The sequence below is a fragment of the Lutjanus erythropterus genome, chromosome 10 (assembly GCF_056507025.1).
Source record: "Lutjanus erythropterus isolate fLutEry1 chromosome 10, fLutEry1.hap2, whole genome shotgun sequence".
Classification (NCBI taxonomy): Eukaryota; Metazoa; Chordata; class Actinopteri; order Lutjaniformes; family Lutjanidae; genus Lutjanus; species Lutjanus erythropterus.
The window spans coordinates 23,505,360-23,525,846 of record NC_139326.1 but is presented as its reverse complement, the minus strand read 5'-3'; the positions used below and the strand labels follow the sequence as shown (position 1 = coordinate 23,525,846).

Below are 20,487 nucleotides of genomic sequence, written 5' to 3'. Positions count from 1 at the left end.
TGGTCTGAAGTTAACCTACCACCTGCACCTGCAGCACAACTGACATCAAACTTAATCTGTATATTAATTGTATTTTTTTTCCATTGTTTTGTTCCTAAACAATGTCATAGGGAAGACCATATCCAAAAATGTGGTGGGTGTTAACAGATGGGCAACTTTTCACATTAACATGCCTTGCATTAATGTTTGTCTCCTGGACTCAATAACTATGTAAACATCAAACATCTGTTGAAATATATATCTGCCAGTAAAGTTAAAGAACCAGTGTGGAGGATTTAGTGGCATGTGACGGTAGTGGCAGATTCCAAACACCTCGTCTACCATAGATTCTCCCCTTCCAAGCAAGAATCTAAGGTAGCAATGAAATCCATGCAAAATGCAAAAGTCCAGATCTAGAACCAGTGTTTGGTTTGTCTGTTCTTGGCTACTGGTAGTAAAACATGGCAGCCCTTTCTTCACTAATTAAAACATACTTATGAATTCTGCATTTCCATTATTACCATATTCTGCAAATAAACAAGTGTCCCTAGTCTGCCCCTAAATACTAAAGGAAGAACAAGAATGACTACATGGAAGCAGGGAAGAGACCAACAGCTTGGTGAGGATTGTAACAAGTGCAGCTGCAGCTCTTAGTAAAGTCAGTATTAATAAAAAGTCATGTGATGATAAAAACATGTAATGGATCTGGTCACACTGTGGTGCGACTAGAGCATCATGTTGCTAATGGATCATACTAAGATGTAACTTTGGATCACCGAGACGACAATGTAATTAATGTTTAAATAAAGCCTTGTTCAAGTTTCCCCGCTTTGTTGAATTGTGAATACATTTGGTTTTCAAAGGAAGATTGATTTTAATTCAGTGGAGCATGTGCCATAACAAGATACTCTGCAGGGAACTGTTTTCTTTTAACTTGAATTATTTTGGGATAACGAGGTAATGACTGAAATATCCATTAGTGCAGTCGGTAATTACTGATTCCACCTGATTGTTATTTACACCAGTACTGAGCCTGAATAACAGAGCAGGTCATCAGCCAAACCTGACCGTTCACAGAACGTAATTTATTAGTCACAACACAATTTTATAAACTCTACAGAATATAACTGAAATTTTCATGAACCTGAAAACTGTTGGTGTGTAAATGTGTATTAAAGTGAAAACAGACAAATTTTCAACTCTCCAAGGCACCCAATATTGGCCTCTCACATCATTGTTGTCCAATATGTATAACTATATAATAAACAACCTGTCAGTCAAATTTATCTTTAACTTTGTTTATTGTGCATTTTGTCACAGCGTCACATCAATATGTGTGTGTGGGAAGCAGTGTGGGAAGGAGATGTAGCGAGAATAGAAATGAACAAATTATTCCAGAGCATACAGTCAGAGATGATTATTTACACAATAATATCATGTGTGTTATTAACATGACATCATTATTTTGGTATATGTATATATATGTACATAGAGTATTTTTATAGTTATTTATAATTAGTAAAAGTACCGGTGAAAATTTCCATTTCAGTGTCCTGATGTCATTTTGGATTTCATAAATATACTGTATATAGACATATACATAAAGAATATCTGCCAATGTATTGAATTTTTCTCTTCCCTAATATCAGTATCAGCCCCCAAAGTCCAGCCTATTGCTTTGCACAAACAAGTAACTACAGGGGTGAAGGGTGGAGTAATGTTAGAAGACAAAATTAGGAGAAAAACAGTGAGTTTGCTCATTAATTTAGTCTACAATAGAGACATAGTCCTTGAAGAAATGTTGCTCAGTAGCAGACAGATTTGCACAGTGAAAGTGAGGCTCATGGGGAAACAGTCTAAACATGGATGGCGTCATTGTTTTATGGCCATTACACTGTGCAATCAACATTTACTTTATAAAGACAAGTTAATGTAGAAAAATTGTCTATTTGTGCTTTAAAAAGTAATGTCTAGTTGCAGTCTCATCTTACCTTACACATAGAAGAATGAACCCAATCAGTTCTGCACAGTGAGCTGCACAAATTTTTAATTAAAAAAAGAAAAAACAGCCCTGGTATCAGATTGGTCTAGGTATCTACCAATACACTGAAGTTAGTTGCTGGAATTGGTATCAGGAGAGAAGAAGTAGTATATGTGCATCTGTGTGTGCATTCTGCAGAACTGAAAAGAAATAAGAGCGAAAAAACCTATTGATGTCTGACATCATGCATACAACTCTTAGGAATTATATGCATTAGTGTTTGGTAAAAGGCTTTGTGCAATGGATGAATTGAGTGTTTGGGAAATCAATCTAATGCTTGTTTGCTTGTTTTGACCCAGCAGCACTGAGCCACTATACAAAACTATTATTGATATTGGAACAGACTTGTCAGTATATATTTATATAAGACTTTTTCACTAATTAATCATGCACACCCTCTGTCACAGGGATATCAGGCATAAAAGGGTTAGCTATACCCTAAGGACCCCTGGTTCATAGTTTATAAAAAGGCAGGAGTACTGCTCAAACATTGTTATTCCTCTGCCTCACTACAGCACTTCATTATAAGGCAGTTTTGTCACACATTTTTCCTTTATCAAAAAGTTGCAACTTCACCGATTTTGATATTCCACTCGGCCATAAAACAGTTCCAATAGTATTCAATTAACTGTGCAGCCCCTTGCTATAGATTAAACAGAAACTGTCATACTGTAGGAAGAATCTAAGTGCTTGCTAGTCACTGAGGAGCAGCAAAGACAAACACGCTGGTACTGTTTAATGGACAGAATCATTGTTTCTATTCATATTATGAGAGAATCAAATGGACATGTAGTGTACTAGTTTGTGCTGCTTCTTGGAATTAATACTCCAGACAGTCTCATTTAGCCGCATACAAAGTTAATGACACTCAATTCTCTCAAAAGGTGCAGTTGTAGTATTTAGTGTGGCACGTCTTCCATCCTTAATGCTTCACACCTGTATATTTCTTCCACACCACTGCGCTGAATTATAGATGAGTCAAGCTCGAAGCAAAGTTAAGATGTATGGCCTTTGTTAAAATTCTCCCCATCATCCATTTTTCTCCCTGCAGTCATTTTTTTCCTTAATTTGCACATACTTACTATATTCTGTGATGAAAGCATTCGCTTGATGTGGTGTTATCATGGTGGAACATGACTGTTTTTTTGCAGTCAGAAAAGGCTGAATTCTGTCCAAGTCCAAACAGTTATATAATCAAAGTGAAAAATGTTGTCAAGCGTATTGTACAAAAAAACACTTTGATTTCACATCAGATTGTGTGTTGTTTTGTTTTGTTTTGTTTTGTTTTTTGTTTGTTCAGGCATTTGTGTTAAAAAATAAGACAAAAAAAATAAACTTTAGCTCTTGAAATTCTCCTCCAAGAAAAAGAGAAGACAAGTAAAGGTACTGGCATAAGTGAAAATAGTTGATACAACCCCCTGAAGTAGAGGCCTTAGTCCTCCTTCAAATAATTACAGAACCCCCTTTCAAATTACCCAGTTCTTATCCAGGCAGTGTGGCATGATGTTCAAAGAGTGGTCAGTTGAACACACTTGGGAAAAGTTTGCCCTTTTCTGAAGTTCACAGAAAAGTTTACTGACAATTATTCAGAGAGGATGGGCTGCCGCTACATCTAAAGCCTGACCCTTTTTGGCATTATCACAATGACTGCAAGTAAATTATTCAGCATTGACTTCCCGTTATGGGTAGCGGTTTCTGTTGGTGTTGTGAACAATGTAGATGTGTGAAGCACCAAGCCACAGACTAAAATATACTGCATTTCCTGGAATCAACATGATGATTTTTAAAAGGACAGCCCACCTAAAAAAAAAAAAACAACACATATTTTTCCTCTTATCTGTAGTCATATTTATCCATTTAGACTGTTTTGGTTTGAGATGCCGAGTTTTGGAAATACTGGCCATAGAGATGCCTGCTTTCTCTCCAATAAGTGGAACTAGATGGCACTCAGCTTGTGGTCAAAGTGCCAAAAATTACATTTGAAAAGCTCAGCAGCAATGTTTCTTTCCAGCAATCATGACCCGGTTATTCAAGATACTATTCCTTTCTTTCTGCCAAACTACACCTTCCAACCGTACATATAAACTCTATTTAAACTTGAAAAACCATGTGTAACAATGTTGAGTAAACCCTTTAAATACTAAATACTAAAAATATCATTTCTGTAACCGCTTATTCCCGAAGGGTCACGGGGGGCTAGAGCCTATCTCGCTGGGCAAGAGGAAGTGAGATGTGTCACTCCGTACTTTCATTATCAGCTCCAGTAAAAAAAAAAAAGGCATGCTTAATTCCGAATGTTGTTGATCAAGACTTAAAAAAAAAACAAAAAACAGACTGCATCCAAAAGACATGAAAACCTGTTTTTAAAAAGTCTGAATCAATAGCATTCTGACCCCTTTAAATAAAGTGTTGGTGTATCCGTTAAAGCAGCAATTTTGAACCAGACAAAACTATTTCAGATGTATCAGAGCTGCCATTTAAAACGCTCTGTCTGCCTTAAAATGTAATTTAGAACTAAGAGACAGCTTTTCTTGTTTTCCGATATAAAGGCGTCTACAAGTCAATAATACTTTCTTTTTGTTTAAAGTCTGTCTACTAACTCTACTAATAGCATTCTCTAATTAAAGCTGTTTTAATACGCTCATGCTTTATTAATAAGCTGTACCTCACTACTCATTTCTCTTTTGTTTATTCACTCGGAGACACTACCGGTCCCATCATCCTTGGCAAAGAGAGAGAGAGAGACGGACAAGGCAGGAACAAGTAAACAAGTAGAGGGGGGAAAAAGAGTGAGCTGATGCATTTTCTGTCTCATCTGGCACATAACAGGCTATTGAACAGTGTTATGCAGGTATCATGATGTTGATGAGTGGGATACAGAAGCTTTTGAAGCATGCCATTACGATCAAAGACAAGTCAACATAGCATCACTTTCTCTTTGATTGACAAGTTAGCTCCCCCATCTGTTTCCATGTACGATACTAACCCAGGACAATGGGGATTTTCCACTGGCAGATAGGTGTGACTGAGTTTATATGTCATTTCCAGCTGTCTGGATATGTTTCTGGAAGTTAAATTACAACGTCCCCATTGGACAAATGTCTGTAACACAGAATGCTGTTGTTTTCTGTCTGTTCCCGAGAGAATCAAGCTGGTTGGAGACTTGGTGTCTGTCTCTGCCAAACCTCATTTCATCTTAACCACTCTGATACATTCTCCAGCATTCTCCGGATAGGGTGTGATTCTTCTCTCAGATGTTTCATGGTCATATTTTCCAAGCTTGAGAGACTGTGAGTGCACACTAAAAGAAATGCTTAACATTTTTCATACATGACTTTGTACTCTTTCTGTGTTGTGCAGCCGAGAAAACTAAATATGACCTCTAAACCGCAAAAACAGATGGAACTGATTGAATAAGGAAACTTGAGGTTAAACTTAAAAAACTAAAAAATAATTGATTTATCTGTTTTTAGCATTTTCAACTATCACTTAAGGGAAATTTGCAGCCCTTACAACTTGATTCCTCCGGGTACAGCTGTGTTGCATTAAGGCTGCGCCACACCTGCCAGAGCTGATCGCAACCATTTTACACAATGTTTGTGATTCCACCAGCCACATTTCAGTGAGTCCCAGAAGCGGCCCTATGCTCTGCGCTGCCTCAAACATGTGCCAAGTTTTGACAGACAACGTATGAATGTGCACAGAGCAGATCGAGCAGGCAGGAAGTCGGACACAAAAACAGCAGAGAGAATCCAGTCAGTTTTCCCTTTGCAGACTCGTGGTCATAAAAAGGACAAAAACTTGACTATGTAGCCTACTTATCCACGGTAGAAGCACAAAAAGCAAGGATAGAGGACCAAATCAACAAAATCTGAGCAAGTAAACATAATCACGCGGTTGAAACGCTCTGGTGATAAGACACTTCTGTAATGCCGCTGCTGGGACCTGCAGTCATGTGGAGGACAGATTAAAACCATGGCGCAGACGTGCCATGCCCAGTGGAATCAACCGATAATCAGAAATGTTTCAAAGAGTGCTCAAACACAGAGAAATCCACAGTTTATTCATGGCAACATTTTCCTGCTAGCAATTGCTAACCAGTCGCTAGTTGCAACTGGCTAGCAAAAACTCAAAACCCACAACTTCCGGTAAAACATGGCATACGTCCGGACATGTCAGAGAGTGAGGAAGGAGGTCGGCGTATGTGACTAAATTTAATATGAAAAACATTTTAACACATTACCACGTCCATAAAGATAATTTCTGCCTAAATCATCTCAGATAGATTTTCATCAGCTATGGTGATATGGTAAAGGAAAACTGCGTCTTTTCTATTTTACAAATGTGAGAGCAACAGAATTTACATATTGTGCATTTTATGTCAACAGCTTGCACAATACGTTGCACAAGCTGTTGATGTCACACAAAAGTGTGGATAATTACAGTTAAAAATACATAAATGACATAAGACTACTCTGTTTTAGAATAATGAAAACTACAACAAAGAGGGACAGATCTAATTTTTCTGTAAATCACTGTAATTTTCTGTGAGAGGCTGCTTTTATCTTGTTTATCATGTTTCAAATGGTGAATCACATTCCCTGTTTTAAGATTAGTAGGTGACGGTGGTGACAAATATAAATCTATTAGGCCTAGTTATTCGATGAGTCACACTCCTCAGAGCATCTAGCCAATCTGGGATAATTTAATGCCAGTGGTTTGCATTATTATTATTATTCAAACATGCTTTGTATTACTGCCAACTGATTTCTTATCTTTCAGGCACCCATTGGTTTCTCTTAATCTCCCTACAGATTAGACTTTCAAAATGCATGTGGGATGGGTAATCCATCACAACTAACATTCTGTCACCAATGTGTGTGTTTTCAATAGTCTTTTTATGTTCTTGAGTGAAGTTATGATCATGTGACAACTGAAGACAAGGACTCCCTTTGTTATTATGTCAAGTACATTTGGCAATCTGCAAAATGTGAACCGACTGTTGATTAATAACTTTTCTTTTTACATTCGATTACATTCATTTGAAATTTAATTTACTGTACAAACATAACAGACAATATCATGATTAATGTTTTCTACATGCTGGGCTACAGCTGCCCCAACTTTTAATGCGAGCCACGCTTGTTTATTGTTTGTCTTTAGACAACATATGCATCTGGTTTCAAAAAGACTTTAACTCTGGCTTAGAGCTAAGTAAATAGTGGGACTTCATAGAGATGTCAAAATCCATCCATTGCACAGAGCTGTCTTGTTATCAACTAGGTTTGAAAGATCACATCTATATTCATATTGTCCAATCACTGAAACTGACAATAGACTACCACTAACGGTTAAAACTGTAAACCAATACAAAAACAACAATTAGATGACCAACATAAACCGCTGTGTTCTGAACAGACATATTACAAACACGAGCAAGTTATATTTTAATTTTGGACCATAAAACAGCCCGACAAACTCTGGACATCTCTTCAACATCGTGATTGTGACGTAAGGACATTACTGCAACATTTAAGTTACAAGATTACCATTAATTACATTTCTGCTATGTTGAAATGTTACAATGTAACAAGCATTTTATGGTATTTACAACATCTGTTCAACATTTTCTGCTTGACATTTCCTGTACTGATTTGCAGTAACACTGTTAAAATCTGACAATTATCAGATATGTCCCTCCAAAGTCATGAGTGTGATGTTTCATTTGTGATGCTGTAGCAACGTTATTGCAATATTACAGTTACATTGCACTGTTGCAACATAACTGCAATATCACACGTAAAAGGTTATGTTGCAGCAATTTCTGGCAACAACCCTGTCTTCGTAAGGAAGTTGCATGAAATATCCTGGTCGTAAAAAATGGCTGCATCTCCAAAAAGTGGTGGAAACATCGGGACACTATACTGGCACTTTTTTAAAAAACACGCTTGTGACGACTCTCTGGAATTTCACTTGGTAGGTGGCGAGAACATTCCAGCAATGTGTAATGTTGCAACATCGTTCCTGTAACAACTTTACATCACTAGGCCAAAAGCCTAATGCTCTGAAAATGTGGGACTAGGCCGTCATTATTGAGTGCCAAACGATGTGTATTATTGACAATAATCAAATGGGCTAACAGATGCTGAGAGTCTGTGGGATTACAAACTGGAGCTGCCAGACAGCAGTACATTAAACCTAGGTTGCTAAATGTAGATAACTATATTACTTCAGTGCCTTTTCATTGGGCATCAACCTTGCATTCATGTACGCATTGTCAAAAAAAAACTTAAAACGTAAATAAATGCTTCAGGTCCCAGTTATGCCTGTGAGACACAAGAAAATCTTTGTTATTAATGATATCGGGGGCTGTTAAGTGAAATGCAGTCAGCATCCTGTTGCTCATGTGCATGCTCATATGCTGTATGTGCAAGTGAGCCTCCTGGGCATCAGCCACAACAATGACATGACATACATGTGACTGAGCGTGACTGACCCGCATCATGTCGATAGATGAGGTAATTAAGTCAGGCTTGTGTTGTGGTGGGAGCTGGTTTGACATTAACAGACTTTTGAAGCTATCATTAGCTGGTGTTGCACACTGTTGACGTAGGAGATATGAAAAGAAGCATTGCACTCTGGAGCCTGCATAAGCGTCACATCCTTTGCATTTCCTAGAAAAAAAACATCCAGAGTCCTTTACATAGAAATTAGTCCACAGGCTATTATAGGAAACCATGAAAGTCAGGAGGTCTAATTTTTTGAAGTTACAGTAAAGCGATACAAAGCTACTAATACACATAGTACTTTCAAATAGGACTAAATTGCCAAGAATTCTTAGTGAATTAAGACTTTTTTGGACTAAAAAGGAAGGCAGAGCGAGAAATCGTGTCAAACTGCTTAGCAACCTTCACTCCATTCAAAAATATTTGACCTGACATGCCGGAAAAAGTGCTTTACTTTGCAAAATGAAAACAACACAGACAAAAACAAAACAAAACAAAACAAAAGAAACAAAAAATTAAACTACACACAATCTGTCGTGATTTAAAGGACCACTATGTAGGATTTAGTGGTATCTAGTGGGTAACTAGATCTGAATGAAAACATGCTTATGAATATTATATTCCATTCCTGCCATATTCTGCTAATAATTCCCCCTAAATCTTAAACACTGGACCTTTAAATCGGAAATGTCATTTCAACCTCTAAGCAGTGTCAGGTACTTAGCGAGTGACATGTGCTCAGTCACTTCGAACAGGCTCTGTATTGATCCCACTCCACTTTATTCACCCCCTACTCTAACTACCCATTCCACAGACACACACATACACACACATCGTCCTACCTGCTGGTGTCAGCGGAGGTGATGGCTATGAGTGGTGGTGTGCGTAGTGGCAGTGTTGTGGGCCGTGGAGGAACTGTGACTGTGTCGGACTCTGGCTTGCGATCACAGTAGTACTGTTCTGCCTGTCTAAAGGCCAAGGGGGGCAGCTGGACCGTACGGCAAGATAGCCTCCGCACCAGGAAGGGCTCCATGCAGGTGACTGGCCCCGGCTCCGTGGAGTCAGATGACTCATCGGACACCTGGATGAGGAGGAAGAAGGGTATTTTATCTCAATGAATTTAATGACTTCAAGAAAAAGACAAAAATTAAAAGATTAAAGTAGTAAAGTAAGATTAAAATCAGACTTAGAAAGCACGTAGAGATTACTCACAGAAGACAGATATTGTCCTAACAGGGATTAAACAGAAAATGCTAAGTAAAAAGGGTGAGAAAAGGACTGGGTAACAATGTAGTATGACATCTGTTAACTTCTTGTCAACACTATAGTAATGTTACCTTCACCCAGACACTGATTTTTTTATCCTTACTTCACTTTTCACAGTTAATTTGGTACATATTCTTAATAGTATTTACAGTTCTTTTTGTGTGTGTTGTGTTCTAGTCCTGGCTCATCTTTACAATAACCAACAATTACAATTTACACTTTACTGACTACAACAATCACCAACATTTGTTTGGTTGAAATGAACTCTCAGTAAACTGTGTTACATGTGAAAATGAAGAGGTGTGAGAGGGAGGTTGGACATCAGAGATGCAGCAGGGAGAAACAGTGTGTGTAGCCAGGATATTTTCACAATGATTAAAGCGGTGGATTAAGGGTTAGTTTTGACCAAACCAGAGTTGGTGATTGTTGGAGCAGTGGAAAGATGAGCCAATACTGTCAAGCTTGAAGGTAGACTATGATGCCAGCTAGCTAATGTTGCCTGTTAAAATACACATATTGTTTAAAATGGCAGATTGTGGACTAAAACTAACCATGCTGTCTGTTTAAGCACAACTTTAGCTTATCTGCTCAAAAGTCAAAGGCTCCTCTGTCTATGAAAACCCCATTAAAATGTAAAAGACCTCATATGACACATTATGTTAAACCTCACATGGAAGACGAAGGTTCCTAGTGGTTTTAGTTACCCCTCAGACATTTTCATTTGAGCATTTATCAGTCAGGAAACTTCTTGTGGAAAAGATTGTTGACCTTGTTGGCCATTTTTTTCTGACATCTAGTGCACCATTGATTTGTGTAGAAAATACACATTGATGAAATTTATTTAGAGCAGCCTGCATTAATTTTTGCTAGGTAAACTGGCAACTGAGAGTATTATTGCCTACGAGGCAAAAGGCTGCAGTGCAGATGCTAAATAGGGAAGATTTATCTTCGGATTCCTTTAGGGATGTTGTTCGATTTTCCAGATGGGTAACATGCTGCTTACAGCTACGTTGGTCCAGTGGAGCTCAAATGTAATCTAACAAACCACGACAGCAAACATTTGCTTATAGTAATGTTGTATTTATTACAGCGTATATAATGTTTATATGAACAATGGGTCATATGTGAAAAGGGTTGCTCATATTAGGCAGCAAAGAATTATGACCAGTTCCCCTCACCTCTACCAAGTCTTTTAGCATCTTACAGACCCTTTTGGTTTTATGTCCCACAATTTTACTATTTTGGTTCAGTCTCACCGCTCAAATCATTATCTTTTCCAGTTGTTCTCAACCTACCTTCTACTCTACCTTCCCAGAACCAAAGGGCGCGCAGACAAGGTGAGCAGCTAGCTAGTGTGTATAGCCTAGCTTTTTATAGCTAAAGACCCAGATATATTTCTCAAGACTTGATACCAGAACATAGTGAGAGGGGATATTGGATTTACCTCTCCACGTGGTCTGGAAACATGACTCCAAATGCTAATGCTAATGTTGCTCTGTCTCCACTGAATGTATAAATAGCCAGCTGTTAGCTAACATGTTAGCCGTATGGTAACAACTTTAAAACCCTGCCCGCCCACACATATTTTCACTTCTGACTGATTAGACCATGTAGGTGTAACCTCTTCCACCCCAACAGGTGCAACAAAACTAATCAAAGGGTCAGTCTGGTGTCAATAAAGCTCAGTCCTCAGGCAGGTCTAATCAAGCAACTGAGTGAAAACACCTGTGCGTTGTTGGTTGGGGCTTTAATAAGCCAGGTTGTCATGGATTTTTGCTCCCATGTGGTCAAATAAGCGATTAATGCTGTTCTGTTTATGTGTGCTGGTCTGCAGTGGTTTTATTGAGGTAGGTGTCCACCATCTTGAGTAACTGGCTGAGAAGTGGACAGAAGAAAAGTGGTTATGTGTGTAAGTTGTTACATTACATGCCACTTTGCTGGGATCTGGAGAAAAGAAATGCACAACATGTTACCGGAGAATTAATGTATGAGAAATACATGTTCAAAGTGCTAAAACTAATGACATGTTTTCATAGAAAAACACATATAATATTTCACAACTTGTTTTTTATTGGGGTTCAGACATTTTAGCCATTTTGCTGACATTTAATTTTGTATTTAGAATACTTTTACTGTACATTGAACAATATTGTGATTCAGTGTTACATACCAAACCTACATAAATGAGTGTAAATATAAAACAAATATATATAAAAAAAAGATGCAGTACAAAATAAGATGACCTCTTACTATCCAAACAGGAACTGGAAGGGATGTCAAGAGAAGGCCTTCATTAAAGTTTACTTTGCACTGATAATGTTGTTTTTTTGATAGTAGATACGAAATTTGTGTAAATATTGTCTTTTTTTGAATTGTATCAAGTATTTTTTCTTATCCTCCCTGTGTGTCTTTGTACATGAGATATAAATACTCAATATTTGTTTGTTTATATATGTCCACCCCTCAGTTGCTACAGTTATCTAGATAACCTCAAGTTACAAATTAAAGAACCCATAGTTTCTGATGAGCCTTATGGTTTTCTTATTGCTAAATATTTCCTGCTTTCCCATCTGCAAATAGAAAAATTATGTTTTTATTTTTACTTTATAAAACTGGAATCCCAATTGGAGCTTTTCTGCTTGGTCTCTTGGTCAGTATGTTGGCAGGTTTGCATTTTATTTTAGTTTATTTGCATTTTATTCATTGAAGAAAGGTATATTTACACATATGCAATTTGCATCTCAATTTAGCTCTTGCTTGTGGCTCTATGAATACTTTATGTGCTTCAAATTCCTGTATGCATCACCATATTTATGATTAATAATGACCGAATAATCAGAGATGAGTCAGGCAAGAGCCAGAAGGTTTTATTAACAAGATTATAACGCTTTTAGGAGAAACGATTATGTCCAGGAATAATATGTTACAAAATAAAAACAAATCAAGAGATGAAACATGACGAATGTGATTTACTGTTACTGCTGTGGACTTAACGGATTTGTTCAGAAAGTTTAATAAAGGAACCCAGAAAAGTGAAAGTGACACCAAAAAAAGTCAAGAGACCAAAAAAAGTCAAATGATAAGAATTTCAGTGGAAGGCAAGAGCCATTTGAAAGCTCAGACTGTGTACATCTGAGGTGAGAGTGGCGCAAAAAGAGAGAAACTCATTCTACAGTGGCACATTAACCTGGAGAAAACACATCAGGTGGTCAATATATGATTAAGTGGTTGATGGCAACAGCAAAGCCTCTGCTTTAAAAACAGGACTGCTTCAAGGTCTCCTACATTTTCGTCCAACTTTTTCACGGAATTCGTGCACCTGGAAATCCATTAGGAGATATCGATCTCATTTTTACAAAGACCAAACAAATTACTTAATGCAAATTAATATTTTTAATATGCAAATTGCCGGCTTTGTGTTGGCCTCCAGCACAAGAGACTTTTTTCCTCTTATTAAACACAAAACACAACAAAGACTTGAGGAGGGGAAGCTCGATTTTGTGTTGTTCCTGTGGTACACTGTCCTTAGGGATGGCACAGAGGTAATCAGTTATGTACGTATTGAGTGGTTCCAGGACTATCTTTGATTCAGGACTTCACTTGAATACACAATCACACGCACGCACACACACACACACACACACACACACACACACATGGAGTGAACTAGTGAGACAGCATGATAAATTGAGGCAGATTCTGTGTCATTAATCTTGCCACAAACCATGAGGAGTTTCCATTTGTTCTGCATGAATAAAAAGGCTTCCCTGTTAACTAAGGGTCAACTATTAACATTTACATTAAAGCCAGGTTAACATGTGAGGGGTCCTGGGGGGAAAACTGCTGTTGCAGCCTTTTTTTTTAGCATTCCTCTTACAGCAATGCATGTTGTGTGTATGCATTGTCTGTTACCAGCAAGTTCACATTAAGTGTAGTGCAAACAGCTTTTTTTGTGGTAATTTATTAAATTAAAACATATTAAGAATATACATAATGTAAGGACAATATAAAATAAGATGATTAGACTCTTAGTTCTTACATACCTCTTGTGATGCACATATTTAAACACATCATCAGTGTTCAATTGGCATTGGGTGTTTCAGGTTTTGTAACTAACATGATATTACAGATATAGTAACCGTTGTAAAACAGTCACACATGTTGAGGTTTAGGAACCGAAGCCACTTGGTTAGGTTCAGGAAAAGATCAAGATTTGGGTTAAACTCAGCGTGTATCCTGTGTCACATGATGGAAGAGACGTAATTCACGAAACAGAAGTCATGTACGTAAAGGAAATGAACTAACTTAAACCTTAAAATAACTCCATGTTGACTTTTCACTTTACACAGGATGTGAATCCCAGACTCCTGGGTCAAAGTCCTGTGATTGTTTGAGTCATCCATCCACCCAAACCTCCTCCACATGTGTTGTTTTTCATATTTCTCTTATCATTATTACAACCCCCCATCAGAGGCCGTCACCTAACAATAAACTGCAATATGAGTCGTAAATAAGATGCTTGCACAGTTGACCTAGGCAGCCTTTTTTCTGGTTAGGACGGGCTGGTTCAAGTGGCAATCTACTGAACGCAATTTTTTTTTTTCCCCCAGTAGAGCGAAGTCTATCCTACCCTGCTCTGACTCTGACTGACTAAAGGTTATTGCCTTCATTGGTTTGGGTCATTTTGGTTTGGTAGGTTCTGGGTAGGTTTAGGCATGAGGGTTAGGGTTGGGGTAAGAACATCAGGGTAAGCCAACCAGAACCAGAGTAGTGGGTCATGCAAAGATCAGATCGCAAAGACCTCCTCTCCCTCCCCTTCCAACCATGTAAAAGAACCTACAGTTACAGCGAAACTCAGAAAAACTGCAAACTGTTTGGTTTATCTTTTCTGGGCTACTGTAGTAACATGTTGGCCTCCAACAGGTAACAAAAACACAACAATGATTCCTGTTTTCAGATGGCTATACACTAATGAAAACATACTGTTGAATATTATTTTCTATTTCTGCAATATTCTGCTAATAGATAGTCGCGAATCTTACACACTGAACATTTAATACTACATTTTGACCTAAGCCTCCAAAGTTACTCAGCAGTGCAGGACTCTCATTGGTTGAGGTGAAAAGTCCAATTTTATAACAAATTTAGATTTAGATTTAGTTTTTAATTAATCAAATTATCAAAACTATTTGAGATGCAGTAGACCTGGAGCTTTTTAGGGGGGGCTTAGCGTCTGAGTTTTGCCTAGTCTGTAATTCAGCCTTACAATAATCTAGTAATAAAAAAAAAAGCAAGCTGAAATTGATTCCCTGTTTTTCTTACTTTGGCTTGTTTTGTGTGTTGCAGTTTTCATACAGTAGATTGATTTGCTGTACCAAGCAGAGGTGCTCAGTGGCGCATGCGTGGCCTGAGGCAGCCTGCTGAATAAAAAACGCCTATTCGCCCTCCAAGTGCAAACAAATGAATTACCCTAGCAGTTAGCACCATACAGCATTATACGTCTCTATTAGACCAGGAGGACCTCTCAGAGCACTGTGTATGTGTGTGTATGTGTGTGTGTATTTCTCTCCTCTCTTTGTCGTGACTGCTCTGCCTCACCCTCCCCTCCATGCTACACCTCACCTGTACCCATCACCCCCACACCCCCTCCGGCTGTCCACCCCTGCATCCATCAAGATGCCAATCTTCATCCAGGAAGCAATTGAGCCTTTCAGTCCTACATAATTACCTGTATTAGACTCATTGCCATGGACGGTGGTTTACAGAGGGGAACAAAGCAGCCAACATGATTAACCCTCACTGTTCAGCTGGCCGAGGATGAAGCAGATGGATGATGGATCGAATGAGTCAATGAAGTTAAGTTAGAATTAACCATGACATCTTCTGACAGTATATTCAGACTCTACTAAACAATTTATGTAATGGCCCTTTGCTCTTTTTGGCACTCTGCACACTGCTTTTATGCACTGCACTTTAGCCTATTAAATCACTCCATGAATGATTTATGCACTTCATTATTGCTTGCCTTTCTGTATTTCACTTGATTTTATGTCCATACATTTGTCAGAAAAAGTGAAAGGAACAGAATATTCAAAGTAGCAAAAAGAGGGTTCACCTTCATCTGGAACTTTAAAACTTACGAATATTCTTCTTTGCAGAAATAGTTGCTTTCAAAAACTAGTTTATGTCCTGTGGTGTGTGCTGCCTTGATCTATACTTGACATCTGAATAAGTGAAATATGATAAAATAATAATATGCAAATAATAAACAGATTCCCAGAAAAAAATAAATAAATACAGGAATATTGGATAGCATTTGAAAATGATTTTAGTCACATTACAGACCATCGGTGAGATGTATGACACAAGAGACTGCCAAGGTTAGGACATCAAACCGTGTGTGTGTGTGTCTGTGTGGAGATTATACACACAATCCTTCATTTTCACTCACTTACGCTGTCTCTCCTAATGCCTGAAGTGGTCCTTTATGATAAGTGGGATTGGTGAAAGGTTAATTGGTCTGCTGAGGTTTCTGTGTACTTCATGTGCCGATGCACTGGTGGTCTGGTGGCACTGAACAACTAACGTTGTGAATTTCAAAATATTCTCTTATTTTGCAGGAAGACTAAAGTAAAGGAGGAGGTCATCTTGTACAGTAGGTATCAAAAGAAACTGAAACAGACATTTTGAATAACTGACTGGTTGCTAACCCACCCCCTAAACTCCTTAGTTACCGTTGCTACACTTGGCAGGCTTGCTTTTCTCACATTGCATGTATACAGTTTACAAGAATGGTGACGGCAGATTTGCTATGTGTCATTCACAGTATTTATGGGGATTTCAGATAAAGATTTACAAGTGGCTTCTCATTAGTGTGGCTGGCAAGTACAACAGCCTGATATAAGCCTATCACAGATAAATCACTGTTGCCATTTATGTTTTTACTGATTTGCACCAATGCAGACATGATACTACACTTGGGGTACTTAGCACAGTGAGGAATGTTTATGATTGTGGTGTTGTTATTTATAGGCAGGCGGCCAGTTCCAGGCTAAAACCCTTGGATGCACTATATCACTTCACACAAAGTTTCATTGCTGGAGATTGTTATGGGACACATCACCGCTTATTTTACTAAAAAATGTCTTGCCTGCTCTGCCAACAAGGAGAGACCAGCATTTGTATTCATTATTGACAAAGCCTACTTTCTTGGTAGCCATTGTACCTGTTTGCAGACATGGCTCACCTTACAGGTGCCAAAAAAGAGCCAGGAAAATCTGATTTCCGTTACTGTGCTCCACATACCTTAAAAAAAAGCCCAAAGATCATTAACACCACAGAGACAATTCAAGGGTTTAATTGCCAATTTTACGAATCGTATTTGAATTTAAATAAATAAATAGATGATGATTTCAGCCCACTTCTGTTCCCAACTCGTCATACATTTGTTACAACCACTACAGACACTGACGGTACCAGTTTGTGTATGAGAGACCCTGGGCTTTTGACGTAGCATAAAGAGGGAGAGAGTCGACACATGGAAGAGGTAGGGTGGATGGATGACAGACTTTCGCCCAGCAGACCGTGGTTCATGTCCCATGTGATACCCAAACTTTATTATTTATGTTACGTCAGTCGCTTTGTTTTATGAGTCACATGACATATGTAATGTCGTAACCCCAAACATGGTCTTATCCTAAACCTAACCAAAATGCTTTCTGGCTGCATCAGATTAATCAGCTGAAAGGGTACCTTGTGCTAATCGTCGGTGTGTGATGATTTGGGATGAGAATGCGTTGCTGATTTGTATCAAAGGTCCGTTTTGCTGGATAAAATAACAGCGTTCATTGACAGGCTTTACCAGCTGTATCCACTAGCTCGCTAATTAACATTTGCTCTGTGAGTTGCTTGAAAACGACACAACACAGAGGTTAGATTTCTGCTTTATGTTTTAAAACAGTGTACTTCACTTTTACAGGGGACAAGGCTTTGAGCATGAGGCCCAATTGCAGCTGGATTAGCTGGATTTACAGTTGTTCATGGCATACAGTAGATAAAACGACACTTTAAGTCATTTATGTGATGGTAAAGAAATAGTTCAGAATTAAAGTGTTTCAGTGTGCGTTTAATATGGCTTGAGTGCCTGAGGGAGTTAATAAATCAGTGCAAAATATCTTAGCTTAGCTTACGAGTGTTTGCATGGCCCTGAGAGAAAATCTGAGAGAAAAAAGTTACTGTGACAGAACAGTGCAGAAACAAAGTTTGTTTAAGCAGCCTGAGGAAACTTTGGCCATGACAGCACATCACTATGTATTACCATGTGAAATATCTGCACCCATTAAAAAAAAGTATTCTGTAGTTTTGAGGGCCAGGCAAAACACAAGACCTGAGAAAAAACAACACAGACTCTGCTTTGATTTGTACTTTTATTACTGAAATGGTTAAAAATGTATGTAGATTGCAATTTATTTCTGAAAGAATAATGCACCACCTTTCCTGCTGGGGGTTATATGTGGCCTTTGATGAAGACTGTTGATGAGAGGCTTCTTAGATCTGTAGGTGGTTCAATACTGGCTGCACTCAGGTATTTTTGCACATGCAGATCTCATTTATTCATGTATAGACAGAGAGATCGCCACATCTTTCATTCCCTACATCCTAATTCAGTCCTCTTCTTGTCTTCTTCTATGACTTTGGGATTGAGTCGTGCAATGTGCACTTCAAACATCTCTGTTTATCATCCGTCTCCGTTTCCAACCTACATCACTAGGGATCAAACTATATCATGTGGGGATCTGCTATTAAAGGTGTTTAAAGTTGCTCCCCTCTGTGCATGATTTATTGATTAATTCATCAGACCATTCTGTCAGCAATCAGGACCCCATCCCTTTTTCATAAACTAAATATTTCATTAGCACCTTTTTTTTCCTGTTGACCTTTTGAGAGATTAAGATGGCACCAAACATTGCGTGGGGGCTGCTTGGCCTTTCAATTTTTGTGCGAGTTCACAGTAGAAACAGCATCCGGACAAGATCACGGCTCTGTCAGTTCTTTCCGTTATATGATCATTATGCTCATATAGGAATACTTCCCTAGAAAATTAACTGTGTGAAACCATCAGTATGCGGCTCATGTGTCGACGCCTGGAAGAACGCTTTTCCTTGATGCTTCTTTCATTATCAGCTTATCCTACCGACACCATCTGCTGAGTGTCGGAGCATTACCTGCAGCTAGTTGAGAGGCATTCCCTCCCTTCCTCTCTTTGAAAAAATATCACCAGTTCAGTTTGCAATGGCCTTATACTATATATACTTATGTTATATTCAAAACTAGAGAGAGTGTGATGATTAAGATACCCCCCCAGAATTTCTGTATTTTGCTAAAAACTGCTTAACAAAGCGGCTGTGATCACAAAACGCTTCAAGGGTGAGATTAAAACACGGGAATGCATCATCATCATTTCAAGCCAGGGGGCACCTTACGCTACGCGCTTAGAAATCAGAGTTTCAAAATGGTTCTTCCTGAGGGGCTGGCATGCTACCCACAACCATTTGCTTCTGAAGAAAGGGTTCATCAAGGGTTCTTTGTAAAACTAAGGGTTCCAGTATGAACCTTTTTCATTCCAAGAACCTTTTTGGGACAAAGAGTTCTCCCCTCACCTTTCGTATGGCATTTTTAAATGTAAATGTAACTGGAATCAGCTCTCAGTTATACGTCGCTTTGGATAAAAGCATCTGCTGAACGAAATTGTAAGATTGTAAGACTGAAACCCCTCAATCAATTTGTTTTCTTGTGTCCTTGTGTTTCTGCTTCATTTGTAGAATAAAATTTGGTTCTTTGTAGACCTCACAGAAGACAAGAGCGTTACAGACGAAACCTCAAACTTGGTGGGTTCTAGATGAATCCCTTGGAAAGGTTTTGGATCACCCAGAGAGTGTTCTGGGTGGAACCATTACACCATAGAAAGGCTCTTTGTAGATCATCTCATGAAGGCCATTTCCACCAAAATGGAACCTGTTCCTTTCCGATTCAGCTTCTAATTTTGAACTGTTTGCACTTCCACCAAAAATGGATTGGTTCTGAGCCCACAAATTTGGTTCTCAGCAGGAACCGAGAAACAGCAGAGCCTTTCACAGATGGTTGTAAGGATAACCCTTTATGTTGGGTTCTAGGTAAAACTAGGGATGTGTGTGATTAGTCGTTTAGTTGTTTAATCATCACCACCCTCGCTAGTCAGCTCCAGAAATACTAGTTGCTTAATCAATTATTAATATTTTATTAATGCACAATGCCGGTTAAGTGTTGCATCTTAGATGTTACTGAACTGCCCACCATTAGTGGGGGCTGCAACTCCAGCAACAAATCGAAAACGGCGCAATCTTACCCTATATGGTTCTAGTTAGCACCTTTATTTCTGGGTGTATACTCAGTACGTGCAGCCCTTCATCGCCAGTGCCATCATTCATCTCTGTGCTCTGAATTTAACAATTGATTTTTATCAGAGAATGAATCTTAAATGGATTGTGGGTAAAGCCCGGGAGCAGCGAGAGAAGTGGCTGCTGGGAGAGAAGTTAAGACAGACAAAAAGGAGGAACAGAGAGGAGAAGGAACAGGAGAGGAGATGAAAAAGAAAGATTGCTATTGGAGGAGATGCAGTAAATCACCGGGTTGAAAAAACAATTTGGTGCTTCCATT

General features: G+C 38.6%; 1 protein-coding gene across 1 annotated transcript in view; it reads right to left on the bottom strand.

The window, feature by feature from the left end:
- pde4d (phosphodiesterase 4D, cAMP-specific) overlaps positions 1 to 20,487 on the bottom strand; it is a 249,146-nt gene that overhangs the window by 190,399 nt on the left and 38,260 nt on the right. Inside the window, exon 3 of the mRNA XM_084728718.1 lies at positions 9,369 to 9,607. Within this exon, the coding sequence (XP_084584844.1) occupies positions 9,369 to 9,607 (239 nt within the window). The remainder of the gene's footprint in view (positions 1 to 9,368; positions 9,608 to 20,487) is intronic.